Genomic DNA, 14,701 nt, shown 5'->3' with positions numbered 1-14,701 from the left:
CAAAGATCTGTTTGTCAGCACACCACACTGGGCACCAAGTCCACCAATCTCTTTGGTATCTTGTTTCCAATTATCTATCTCTTTAGAACTTGAGTTTTTATTCCTCTTGATGTTATAAATTTTGTTTACGAATTTTGATTATGATACTGGATCCAACCTAAGGATGTTTTAGAATTGGATCTGGGAAGGAAAGGCATGTAGCAAATGAATATACATCCCATAATAAACTGAAAGCACAATTTCCTAAAAAACATAATTTTGCTAAAAAACAAAAAACTTTTTTTTCTGTTAAATAATTGCATTAACCAAGGCACTTTAAAACAAAATAATGGAATCTGAGTTTCAGCCGATAGAAGCATTTTCTTTAATAACACTTTGTATTTCCTCAGTGGACTGAGAGATAATTAAGGAAAACAAAATTAGAATAGAAGAAAGATTCTAGAATTGAGGTCTGATTATTTGGTTAGACTATTCATTTATATTTCTTCAGTTAGCATACCTAATTTATAGAATTGATAGACTATTTGGGACATTGCAGGTTTCAGAAAGGCAACTAGTCTTTTTTTTAAGTTTATTTATTTTGAGAGAGAGAGAGAGAGAGAGAGAGAGAGAGAGTGTGATGGGGAGGAGCAGAGAGAGAGGAAGAGACAGAGAATCCCAAGCAGGCTCCACAATGCACCACAGAACCTGATATGGGGCTCAAACTCACAACCATGAGATCATGATTTGAGCCGAAACTAAGAGACGCTTAACCGACCGAGGCACCCAGGCGCTCCATCAACAGGTCTTTTTCTTAGACAAAATAACAGAATATAAAAATAATAATAACAGAAGAATATTATCAGAACATATAATAAGTACATGAGTATATTATAGATAATTTATTCTATAAATATAAGTGAATGTATATTTATTCATATTCATGTATAGTATGTGTTATGAGGAATATGAAGAAAGGGCTACACTAGATAATTAGCAATAAAAAATGAAGTATGTGCTATGATGAGTCCAAGATTAGAGGTAAGAAGATGTGCTATGACATAAAATTGGTGTTAAGGAAATCTTAAGATCTGAATACATTATGAAATTTCTAGCTACTTCTGTCAGGTTCCCAGGGTCTCACACTGTCTTCCATGTCATTAGGATCCCAGCGGTGACAGCTTAACCAATGTATTCACAGAGAACTACCACTGGTTCCTTATGACTATATGCATGTGAAATAGTTCTGAAAAGGACCCTAGGATTGAATGAGAAGAAATACACTTTGTACGTACCCATTTCCATCACATTTAATAAAATTTACATTCTTGGGAATTTCACTTTTTATTTTGAAATTTTAAGTTTATTATTTTGAGAGAGAGAGAAAGAGTGAGTCAGGGAGGGGTAGAGAGAGAGGGAGAGAGAATCCCAAGTAGGCTCCACACAGTCAGTGGTTGGGGCTCAAATCTATGAACCATGAGATCATGACTTAAGCCAAAGTCGGACGCTTAACCAACTGAGCCACCCAGGGTGCCCCTATTTTGAACTTCTTAAATTGAATACTGGAAATAAAATATGACTGATACTAAAACTTACTTTCATTTCTTCTTGTAGCACCCAGACAGCAAGGAGCCTCAGATTTTAGAACAGCAGGATTCAGTGATAACGTTGAATTTTATCAAGTCTGGGAGCCAAGAGAAAAATGGCATGAATATCTTAGAATACCAGAATGATGTGAAAGCATCTAAAATAAAAGGGTAACTTTAAATGATACATTAATAACTACAATTTAAGTCATAGAATAATTAACAAAAATATTAAACATCAATTATAATTGAGTGTTCTAATAGTAAACATATTATAAATTCCAACTTTGTTAACAATTTTATATCATCTGGGCTCATTACTGATACTGGGTTATGAAATAATTATTAATAGAATAACTATATTTTATCAATATAATAATTATGTTATTAAGTATTCAAATATTGATTAACAGAAACTTAATTTTGAATATAATTATTACCAATATTAGTGATTGATAAAATATTATGTTTTCACAATTTTTTAGGGCAATACTTTTCTAAGTTTACCATTAATACTTATACAGAGTCATATGCAATATCTCTTGGCAAATAAAGTAACATTCCTTATACTGATGTTATTTTCTGTTTGACTGAAGAAAGAAAGTGAATCATTGGAGATGAATGGATGTTTTTGCGTTACTTTTTAATGTTCTTTCATTTTCAACATAGATCTTATTATTCATGCCATGCTTTTGAAATTTCCAATATTTGTTAATTTCTTCATTTGAAAATTTGTTGAAGTTCATCCACACAATTAAATGCCTACTTTAAAATACCTTTTTTCTGGTCAAAGATATATTACATAATTATTCAAATTACAGTGAATCAGACAATTTTAATCTAAAACGTGTGGTCTGTCAATACAATATGTTGACAAGCATTAATAGCACAGACCTTAAGTCTCACAATAGTGTGTGACTTTTTCATTTACATGTTCATTTGAAGCAATTTTTCAATGTGAATTGTTTTTGAAGTTTCCTCTGCACATTCACTTACTCGGGTGGTAAACATTTCATGACCCTTTCCATTATACTGTCTTTTTATAAGTTAATTCTCTTTTTTATAACAGTTTTATTGAGATATAATTCATTCACCAGAAAAACTCATATCCTTTTACGGTGTGCAATCTGCTGGTTGTTAGAATATTGGAAGAGTTATGCAACTATCAACATTAGCTAATTTTAGAAAATCTTCATCATCTTTAAAGAGAAACCCCCTATCAGTCAGCACTCAGTGACATTCTCCCTCCTCCCTTAATAGTTAGTAGAAACTACTAATCTACTTTCTGTGTCTATGGATTTGTCTATTCTAGACATTTCAATATGAATGGAATCAAACAATAGTGGCCTTCCATGTCTGGCTTCTTTGACTCAGCATAATGTTTGCAAGGTTCACCCATGTTAATAGCATGTATTTCATTAACTTACATGTCTGAATAACATTGCATTATAAAATACACCACATTTTACCTATCCATTCACCAGTTAAAGGACATCTTATACGCTAACATTCAGTAATTGCCAACATCTTTCGTCGTCATTCTTCTTAAGTAAAGAGTTTGAGAATACAATCTGGGAAAAAGAAAGGTGTACCCTCCTGGAGGAAGAAAAAAAGTCCTCAGATTCCCCCCCAAATGGGTAAGACTTCTTTTATAAAGATGCACTTTAAACCCATGAGGAAATTTGTCTCCAAGAGAGTCGGTTCAATGTGCCCAGTGAGAATGACTCAGTAGTCAACTTGGCACCCAACATTTACCCAAGGAATATGTGTGCACACATACACACGCCCACATGTACATATTGGATCCACTGTACAGAGCGCCATTTTATTCTCTTAAATCATGAATGGCTTAAACTTTTTCCGAGGAACAGCTAAATTTTTTTTTTCTGAATTGAAGTACTTTTTCAGTGCTGTGAATGTTTTATGCAAAATGCTTTCCATAATAGAAATTTCTGTTTTGTATCAGTTCCATTAGCTCTTTGGAATATTCTAGATGTGCTATAGGACAGGCACCGTGGTGCTCAAATGGGGGTCACTGTACCACCTCTTCTACTTCCTCACCCTCTCCAAGATGGCATCTGGCAGTGAGGGAAGCCCTAAGCCCTGTGGGACTGTCCTTTAAGCATTTTCTGGGACTGATATGGCTGATGTGAGGATGGCAGGGGGTGGCAATAGATAGAAGTAAGTTGGAGAGAGGGGAGGGTAGACAGGGGTCAGACATCTGGAGAGAATGGAAAGGAGGTGGCCCTCAAGGGAATGCCCTAGGGCGCCCTGGCTGCCTGAGTACTGGCCCTTCCCTTTGCAGCAGGTCTAGGCTGCCACCAGCCCAAGCTCTCCCCCTCCCCCAGTCGGACTCCTCATGGCTCCATTATTTTCTGACAATGCTTTTCTTTTCCTTCCGTCTAGCCCAGACCCCTATTTGAGAGCAGACACCACAATGGATCCAACAGCTGGGCTGCATTTCTCCAGCTCACCTCCTGTCCCACTTCTCAAAGCAATGTATGAGAAAGAGTAAAGCCACACCTGATAGCCAGGACTGGGCCTGGTACCCTCAGTTATATCTTGGTGTCCTTCTGCAGAACATAAATGTTTTTACAGACTATGAACATCAGACACATCCACTCTGTGGCCATGATGGATCAAGGCACAAAAAGATCACTTTATGATCCTGTCTAAACACAGATAAATTGCAACATTGTCTAAGCCACAAAATGCCACTGCTCTCTCTCCTGACCAACATCAGTGAGTGACTGCTGCTCCTTCACAATTATGGCACCAGCCTTGCTCAAGCTTCCCTCCTTACAGATGATTTATTAAAATACCAACCATAGAATCACCCCATTTCAAGGCAGCACAAAATCCAGAGAAAAAGTCTTTTTCCATGAACTCACCCCAAAATCACTGGGCATAAGTGGAAATCCTATAAGGTCCTTCTGCAAAGGCAACAGCAGCCAAACCATGGAGGACTGGGGGATGGGGGGGGGATCAGCAAGGAACAAGCAGGACCAGGAGCAGGGTTTGACGGTGGCCCCTGGAAAGGGTCAGAACAATCCCTTCGGCCACTGCAGACTGGAGTAAGGCTATCAGGAAAATGCTAGGAAGGTGCCCTTCCTCTCTCCTCCCCCTCCTGTGGGGGCTGGGCCATGCAGGCTCCTTGTAACCTCATTAGTGGAGCAGGGTTGGATTCCATTCCCCCTATCCACCTAAGTTTTCTTTGACCACGGTATCCATACAAGTGGATCTTCCTTCTTACCTGGCACCCCACTCAGGGCTAAGACCCTCCAGGCTACAGCTGCTGTGACATGAGAGCAGATGAGGGAGTAAAATGAGCATCAGAGAAGTTAAATGAAACAGGGTGCTACAACAAACCTGTAGTCAAGTAACAATTGCATGGTGTGCTTGTGAACATCAATGACCTAAGAATTACATGCATATATGTTTTCACTCATGTGTGGAATCTGAGAAACTTAACAGAAGACCATGGGGGAAGGGAAGGGGAAAAAGTAGTTTCAAACAGAGAGGGAGGCAAATCATAAGAGACTCTTAAATACAGAGAACTGAGGGTTCATGGGGGGTGGGGGAGGGGAGAGGCAAAAATGGGTGATGGGCATTGAGGAAGGCACTTGTTGGGATGAGCACCCGGTGTCGTATGCAAGCGATGAATCATGGGAATCTACTCCTGAAGCCAAGAGCACACTGTATACCCTGTATGTTAGGTAACTTGACAAATTATATTTAAAAAATAATAATTATGGGCACATAAGAAATAGAAATGCGAGGTGTCAGATAGTGTGCCATTAGTTCATCCTGGTGGGGCTTGGTGATTTGACTTAAATGTAAACCAGTGCCTCCAGTGGAAGAGGTTGTGGTTCTAGAAAAGTGCAATACACAACCTCTGTGATGACATGTGCAACCCTAGGAAAGACAGCCTTTGTTTCTCATACACTCACGCAGTCAGGAAAAAAGCTTGTCTTGACATCCCCTTGTCCCATCTGCTACCAGGGTAGGAGTACCTCACCCCTCTCTGACAAAGCCCAAGTCTTTGCTATCTCAGTCAACTCTCTGAATCAAAGTCCCCCTGATATCGGCCCTGAAACTGTGGGTTTCTATCCATTTTTTTTCTTTTTTGTTTTAATACTTATTTATTTTTGACACAGAGAGAGAGTGTGTGAGCAGGGGATGGGCAGAGGGAGAGGGAGACACAGAATCCAAAACAGGCTTCAGGCTCTGAGCTGTCAGCACAGAGCCCAAAGCAGGGCTCGAACTCACGAACCGAGAGATCATGACCTGAGCCAAAGTTGGACACTTAACCAACTGAGCCACCCACGCGCCCCCTGTCTCCACTTTTGAATAAACAGATAGGGTAACTGGATAACTAAATCCAGGAGGTCTTTGTTTTACCCCTTTGCGTCCTTCCTTCCTACAGTACAAATAAACCTCTTCCCCAGGATGAAGGAAACACTCGTTTCATGTAGGCAACATTCTGAGTCTTACTTAACAGGGACATTCCTTAGTTTCTGTGTGTCACGTGACCACCTGTGCACATAACTTCACATGATCTTCAACAGAATGGATCCTGTCCTACTAGCACTCTTAGGTTTCACACCTGAGATAAGAACAAGTCTATTGGGACTTTTTGTTTAGAAAATGGATCTCATGCCCTTCTAAATTTCATGAAAACTTCCTGCAGTTAAAAGAAGGGGGCAGGCACTATAACAAATGGGTTTCTGGGAATATTCAGGTAATTATTTAAAAATGAAGACTTGGGCATCTGGATGGCTCAGTCAGTTAAGCATCCTGCTCTTGGTTTTGGCTCAGGTCATGATCTCACAGTGGTGAGCTTGGGCCCTGTGTCAGGCTCTGTGCTGAGAGTGCAGAGGCTGCTTGGGATTTCTCTCTCCTTTCTCTCTGCCCCTCCCTGGCTTGCTCTCGCTCGCTTTCTCAAAAAATAAACATTAAAAGATTAAAATAAGTAAATAAAAAGGAACACTTAACCCTGATCACAGAGCTTAAGATACAACAACGAAATCTGTATATCCACTTTAGTCTCAATTATGTCATGGTAATAAATGACCTCAAAACACTAGTGGCTTACCTCAACAAAAGTCTATCTCTCATCCTTCTGGGATTCAGTTAATGGGATCATCATTATCTAGGACAGGCTCATAGTAGTGAGAAAAGAGGAATGGCCCAAAACGATGGGAGGATTCTGCTCAGAGATGGTATAGACTGCTTCATTAGGCCGCTCATATCTCACTGGCTGAAAGAAATCACAGGGCAAAGACTAAAATCAATTTGTGAAGTATAGTCCCCTCGGAAGATATGACCTGACTGGGCTGGTGCCATGAGGGTGGATGTGAAATAAGTGGCCCTTCTTCAATATATGGTGGTTCATTTAGTTGGTCAAGATTAGCTTCCATCCCTAAAGTATACAAAATTATCTTACCTTTCTCCACCAGACACAATATGAAGTATTTTCCAAGCCAAAACCTCCACTGAAACTCAAAGCAACTAGAAGATCCCAATATAACTCCTTCATCAAGATATCAAAGAACAGGGGCGCCTGGGTGGCTCAGTCAGTTAAGCGCCCGACTTCTGCTCAGGTCATGATCTCACGGTCCGTGAGTTCGAGCCCCATGTCGGGCTCTGTGCTGACAGCTCAGAGCCTGGAGCCTGCTTCAGATTCTGTGTCTCCCTCTCTCTCTGACCCTCTCCCATTCATGTTCTGTCTCTCTCTGTCTCAAAAATAAATAAACATTTTTAAAAATTAAAAAAAAAAAAGATATCAAAGAATGGGGGCACCTGGGTGGTTCAGTCAGTTAAGGGTCCAACTCAGGTCATGACAACACTGATCATGGGTTCAAGCCCCGCACCGGCTCCATGCTGATGGTGCAGAGCCTGCTTGGGATTCTCTATCTCTCAAAATAAACAAATAAACTTAAAAAAAAAAAAAGCATCAAAGAACAAAAGCCCATGCTATGAGCGAGTTGGAATAGGGAACAGACCCATGTAGCAAACACACTCTTATATATAAAGAAGACTGCACCCATTGGAACAGAGCAGTAACAAGATTCAGCTGGCAAGATGTTTTGGGGTAGACTTTTAACTGAGCATTAGATCAATTTCTGCTTCCTGGCTGAAGTCCCCACACCAGATCCTTGAATGTCCCTTATCTTGCTTGGCCTCATTTGTAGGGACCCTAGAGACTGCAGTAAAGAAAAACACAAAGGAAAACACACACAAATACAAACCAATTAACCTGATTCCATTTATTTCCAGGTGGAATTAGCCCATCCCCCAATTCATTATGCCTAATTTTTCTGTCTCTCAGCTAAAATATCTTGAGCTTATCAGTTGTCTGTGACAAAAGCATGCTTCATTTTTTTCTGTGGCAATTTACAAGAATACTTGAGGAATGATTTATTGGTAGAATTTTGAATGTGATCATAGCCATAAACCAAATTTTAAATCACGACCCAGGTTTGATTTTTGCGTTTCTTAACTATGCATTAAATTTTTGTTACAAAGTGTGTCTCCAAGTTCTTATTTCTTCATTGAAATGAGTAGAAATCTACCTGTACACCTTACCTTGAAGTTCACGCATCTTTTCTATCTCCTACCCTTCTTCCTGCTGAACAAGACATTCATTTTCTTTTCACCGGTAATAGAATGTACCTTTATTAACACATTTCTTTCTGAGCTCATTTCTTTCTAGATGTTCCCAGGCAATAATGGCCAAAAGCATATGAAACATGACAGAGATATTTTGTTACCCATAATTCAAAGCACAAGAGGGTTTCGCCCATTTTTTGCTAAGCTTTCACAGCTAACATAAATTTTTTCTTTTTATAAAGATTTTTATATTTTTTCAATGTTTATTTATTTTTGAGAGAGAGAGAGCACAAGCAGAGGAGGAGCAGAGAGAGAGGGAGACACAGAATCTGTAGCAGGCTCCAGGCTCCAAGCTGTCAGCACAGAGCCCCATGGGGGGGTTCGAACTCACGAGCCGTGAGATCATGACCTGAGCTGAAATCGGACACTTAACCACTGAGCCACCCAAGTGCCCCCACAGCTAATATATTTTTACCAAAAACTTTACAGAGGCATAACATGAGTAGCCATCTTTCTAGGATTCAATCAAGTTTTCCATCACCCGTGGCTTGTCTCCATGACAAATCCACATATACACTTTTTTTCCTGTTAAATGTCATCATTTAAAAAAGAAACAATTTGTGGGGTGCCTCTTAGCCAGTTAAGCATCCTACTCTTGATTTTGGCTCATGAACTGTGAGATTGAGGCCCATGTCAGGCTCCATGATGAGTATGAAGCCTGCTTGGGATTCTCTCCCTCTCTCTTTGCGCCCCCCCCCCCCCCAGTTGAGCAGTTGAGCTCTGTCTCTCTTAAACATTTAAAAAAATAAACAATTTGGTGATTGTATTAGGCAGAGTTCAACTATTCAACCAGAGATACAGAATCAGTACATATAGTGATTAATTGCAAGGAATTGGTTTATGTGACTGTAGAGACTCACTAAGCAATTCCAAAACTCATAGTATGGGCTGAACTCTTGAGCATGGGCCAAGCATCTATCAACAGGAAGAATGTTTTTGTTTTTGTTTTCTTTTAAAGTTTCTTTATTTCTGAGAGAGAGAGGGAGAGAGAGCATGAGCAGGGGAAGAGCAGAGAGAGGGAGACACAGAATCCAAAGCAGGCTCCAGGATCTGAGCTGTCAGCACAGAGCCTGATGCGGGGCTCAAACTCACAAACTGCAACATCATGACCCGAGCCGAAGTAGGATGCTTAACCGACTGAGCCACCCAGGTGCCCCAGGAAGAATGTCTTTGAAGGGAAGCCTCCACTCTGACCTTTTGACCCTTCAGTTGAATGACTTAGGTTCAGCTAGATTATATAGGAAAATCTCCCTTAAAGTCAAGTGATTGTGGACTTCAAACACATCTACAAAATATGAATACAGAAACACCTAGATGAGTGAAAAACTAAGTTCTGTAGCTTAGCTGACACTTAAAAGTCACCATCTCAGGCTACACATTGCCTAGCTATAAACCATACACCTCTCCTAGAACCATAAATGATCTCCAAATTTAAAAAATTACAACAAAGTGCAATTTCTGCCTAATATGGCACAACTATCCTGATTACAATAGAAACATGCTAATCCTTTCTCCAAAAAAAGATGCAACACCCTTGGGTGATGTGCATCCTTCTTTTTTGATGCTCCTTAAATATGATGATGTAAAGTTAACTATTACTGGGACGCCTGACTAGCTCAGCTGGTAGAGCTCGCCACTCTTGATCACAGGGTCCTGAGTTCAGACCCCATGTTGGGCGTGGAGCCTACTTGAAATAATTATAAAGTTAACTATTATTAAAGCACCTTATACTGGATCATTAGGGAATAAATGTGAGAAGAATACAAAAAAATATTTTAATATATGTACAAATTCATAGCAAAATTCTCATAACTAGTATGTCCTCACTTCTGCAAATGGTCCAAGATAGTAGCTATTTTCTTCCATTGCCAATTCAAATTTCCTTTGACCTCAGCAACACACCTCACATGGTGTTGATTCTTTGCCTGGTCAGGTGACCTGAAGTACTAACTTCTGTATCATTTGGTCTCAACCAGAGAAAGAGGATCAGTAGCATTCTGAACTCACAGGAAACTAGTGAAATTATACACACGTGTGTGCACATGTATATATACATATGTACAAATAAAGACATTTGTTATAAAGAATTGGCTTATACAACTGTGGCCTTTGGATAGGCAAGAATGAGATTTCTGGGGGGTGGCTGGGTGGCTCAGTCATTTAAGCATCTGACTCTTGGTTTCAGCTCAGGCCATGATCTCATGGTTCATGGTGACAGCGCAGGGCCTGCTTGGGATTCTTTCCCTCTCTATCTCAAGAAAAATAAACTTAAAAAATGTATAGGGGCACCTGGGTGGCTCAATCAGTTAAGCATCTAACTTCAGCTCAGGTCATGATCTTATGGTTTGTGAGTTCGAGCCCCGCGTCGGGCTCTGTACTGACAGCTCAGAGCCTGGAGCCGGCTTTGGATGCTGTGTGTGTGTGTGTCTCTCTCTGCCCCTCCCTCGCTTGCACTGTCTCTCTTCCTCAAAAATAAACATCAAAAAAAAGATGAAAAATATAGGGGTGCCTAGGTGGCTCAGTCAGTTAAGCATCTAACTTAACCAGTTCGTGAGTTCAAGCCCCACATCAGGCTCCGCACTCACAGTGTGGAGCCTGCTTGGGATTCTCTCTCTCCCTTTCTCTCTGCCTCTCCCGAACTTGTACTTTCTCTCTCTCTCACAATAAATAAATAAACTTAAAAAAAAAAAGAAAGAAAGAAAAGAAAAGAAAAGAAAAGAAAAGAAAAGAAAAGAAAAGAAAAGAAAAGAAAAAGGAAAAGAAAAAAGGGTGCCTGGGTGACTCAGTCAGTTACACATCCAAATTCGGCTCAAGTCACGATCTTACGGTTACTGAATTCAGGCCTCTCACTGGGCTCTGTGCTGACAGCTCAGAGCCTGGAGCCTGCTTCGGATTCTGTCTCCCCCTCTCTCTGCCCCTCCCCAGCTCATGCGCTGTGTCTCTCTCTAAAAAATAAACAATTAAAAATTATTTTCAATAAAAAATATATATAATGTAGGTAGATCTTTCCAAAATTATAAATAATATCAAGCCAAAATTAAAAAGCATGAGTATAACATGGAGAACATGTTTTAAATATATAAATGCATATATGTATTGCATATATATATATAAATTGCACAGTGTATGTACACTAGAGAGCACAGATTCTAAGACATATTTGGAAAGATATTAGGGTATCTTTAAAGTTTTAAAACTGCCTGGTAGAATCTGTACTTCCTCTTAATCTGATTACTTCAAGTTTCTTTCTACAAGTGTTGAACAATAATGAAGGGATTAGATAGAAAGGTATATAAGAAATGGGTGGGCCACCCTTGGTGTTGATAAGCCTGTCGTCTTCCAGAGCGGCTCAGTTGCCCAGTGACCTCCACGGAGTCCAGGTACCTCTTCCCAAGATGGGTTTGAACAGCACTGCGAGTGGCAAATTTTCATCTGCATTTTGCTCTCTTCTTCAGTAATGCCATGTGCTTTATTTCCCAGAGTTTATAAAAGTTAAATCACAATCATAATTAGAGGGACAGATGGTTGGAACAGAGCTGTTTTGCATTGATAAGTTGTTAGAGGATTGATGGGTGCTTTAAAATTGGAGATTGGAATTTTCCATTTAAAGTAACAGCCAGGAGTCCCACAAGTAGGTTGTCAAAAGTTTCAAAGTTGACATTGTAAATGGAGAAAAGTATATATATGGAACAACCTACCGTTAAAATGTATGGGGCACCTGGGTCTCCTTTTGCTTTTTTTTTTTTTTTGAGAGAGAGAGAGAGAGAGAGAGAGAGAGAGAGAGAGAGAGAGAAAGCATGAGGGAGGGGGCAGCCAGGGAGATAGAGAATCCCAAGCAAGCTCCTCACTGACAGCACAGAGCCCAGTGTGAGTCTCATTATCAAGAACTAGGACTCAATATAACTGCGAAATCATAACCTGAGTCGAAATCAAGAGTCAGACACTTGCAGTGCTCGGGCAGCTCAGCTGGTTAAGCATCTGACTCTTGATTTCGGCTCAGGTCATGATCTCATGGTTTGTGAGTTTCAGCCCTGAGTTGGGTGCCACACTGATAGTGTGGCACCTGCTTGGGATTCTCTCCCCACCCCCCCACGCCCACCACAACTCTCTCTCTCAAAATGAATCAACTTTTTAAAAAAATTTTAAAAATATATAGGATCATTGATGAACCTACAGGCTTTCATCCTAGAAAAACATATGACATATGTTCACAAAGAGTTTTTAATCCATAAACATATCCTTCGTACTCCTCTTCCCATTTTCTCTTGACCAGGCAGACTACAAAAAGAAACCTGGCAAGGCAGGACTGTTTACAACCAGAGTCAAAAGGATATCCTCCAAGGGGGGCCTGGGTGGCTCAGCTGGTTAAGCCTCCAACTTCTGCTCAGGTCATGATCTCACAGTTCATGAGTTTGAGCCTCACATCGGGCTCTGTGCTGACAACTCAGAGCCTGGAGCCTGTTTCAGATTCTGTGTCTCCCTCTCTCTCTGCCCCTGCCCTCCCAACCCCCTCTTGCACCCTGTCTCTCTGTCAACAATAGATAAAACATTTTTTTTTAATTTTTATGAAAATAAAAAAGGATATCCTCCAAGCATCGTTTGAACAAAACCCTTACGCTGATAAAGCTACCAGGAAACAATGGGGCAAGGAAATTGGCATTCCAGAGTGTAAAATTCACATAAGCATTAGGTTTCTATTTCATGATCTGTCAGATTCCAGATAAAGAGAAATGCTGGGATCAAGACTCTCAGGTAATTCTTTTATGTCAGGTACGTTACTCAGAAGATTTTTATTGTTGTATACCAAAAGCAAGAACTGTGTATCTTTTACCAATTGTGGAAATACCGACTGGGTATATTCACTGACAGGAGAATATACTGGTTCAGGATCTCCCAATGGGAGATACATCAACTTTTGAGATTTAGGCAATTTAGGAAATTAGGACACTATAATAATATGGTATTATTAAGTATTGATACATACTGGGGCACCTGGCTGGCTCAGTCACTAGAACATGTAACTCTTGATTTCAGGGTTGTGAGTTCAAGCCCTACATTGGGATAGTGATTAAAACATTCCATGCTCATGGGTTGGAAGAATAAATATTGTCAAAATGTAAATACTACCCAAAGCATTCAATGCAATCCCAATCAAAATTGCACCAGCATTCTTCTCGAAGCTAGAACAAGCAATCCTAAAATTCATATGGAACCACAAAAGGCCCCTAATAGCCAAAGTAATTTTGAAGAAGAAGACCAAAGAAGGAGGCATCACAATCCCAGAATTTAGCCTCTACTACAAAGCTGTCATCATCAAGACAGCATGGTATTGACACAAAAAGACACACAGACCAATGGAATAGAATAGAAACCCCAGAACTAGACCGACAAAAGTATGGCCAACTAATCTTTGACAAAGCAGGAAAGAATATCCAATGGAAAAAAGACAGTCTCTTTAACAAATGGTGCTGGCATACTGGACAGCAACATGCAGAAGGTTGAAACTAGACCACTTTCTCACACCATTCACAAAAATAAACTCAAAATGGATAAAGGATCTGAATGTGAGACAGGAAACCATCAAAACCCTAGAGGAGAAAGCAGGAAAAGACCTCTCTGACCTCAGCCGTAGCAATCTCTTACTCAACACATCCCCAAAGGCAAGGGAATTAAAAGCAAAAATGAATTACTCGGACCTTATGAAGATAAAAAGCTTCTGCACAGCAAAGGAAACAACCAACAAAACTAAAAGGCAACCCACGGAATGGGAAAATATATTTGCAAATGACATATCGGACAAAGGGCTAGTATCCAAAATCTATAAAGAGCTCACCAAACTCCACACCCGAAAAATAAATAACCCAGTGAAGAAATGGGCAGAAAACATGAATAGACACTTCTCTAAAGAAGACATCCGGATGGCCAACAGGCACATGAAAAGATGCTCAACGTCGCTCCTTATCAGGGAAATACAAATCAAAACCACACTCAGATATCACCTCACACGAGTCAGAGTGGCCAAAATGAGCAAATCAGGAGACTATAGATGCTGGAGAGGATGTGGAGAAACGGGAACCCTCTTGCACTGTTGGTGGGAATGCAAATTGGTGCAGCCGCTCTGGAAAACAGTGTGGAGGTTCCTCAGAAAATTAAAAATAGACCTACCCTATGACTCAGCAATAGCACTGCTAGGAATTTACCCAAGGGATACAGGAGTACTGATGCATAGGGGCACTTGTACCTCAATGTTTATAGCAGCACTCTCAACAATAGCCAAATTATGGAAAGAGCCTAAATGCCCATCAACTGATGAATGGATAAAGAAGTTGTGGTTTATATACACAATGGAGTACTACGTGGCAATGAGAAAGAATGAAATATGGCCCTTTGTAGCAACGTGGATGGGACTGGAGAGTGTGATGCTAAGTGAAATAAGCCATACAGAGAAAGACAGATACCATATG

General features: G+C 40.2%; 1 protein-coding gene across 1 annotated transcript in view; it reads left to right on the top strand.

Moving 5' to 3' along the window:
* Nucleotides 1–11,632: 11,632 nt before the first annotated feature.
* DUXB (double homeobox B) overlaps nt 11,633–14,701 on the top strand; it is a 7,364-nt gene continuing 4,295 nt past the window's right edge. The window contains 3 exon segments of the mRNA XM_049623000.1: nt 11,633–11,636; nt 12,511–12,597; nt 12,831–12,950. Of these exon segments, the coding sequence (XP_049478957.1) occupies nt 11,633–11,636; nt 12,511–12,597; nt 12,831–12,950 (211 nt within the window).

Source organism: Panthera uncia (genome assembly GCF_023721935.1).
Source record: "Panthera uncia isolate 11264 chromosome E2 unlocalized genomic scaffold, Puncia_PCG_1.0 HiC_scaffold_20, whole genome shotgun sequence".
NCBI lineage: Eukaryota > Metazoa > Chordata > Mammalia > Carnivora > Felidae > Panthera > Panthera uncia.
This window is presented reverse-complemented; position numbering and strand designations above follow the sequence as displayed.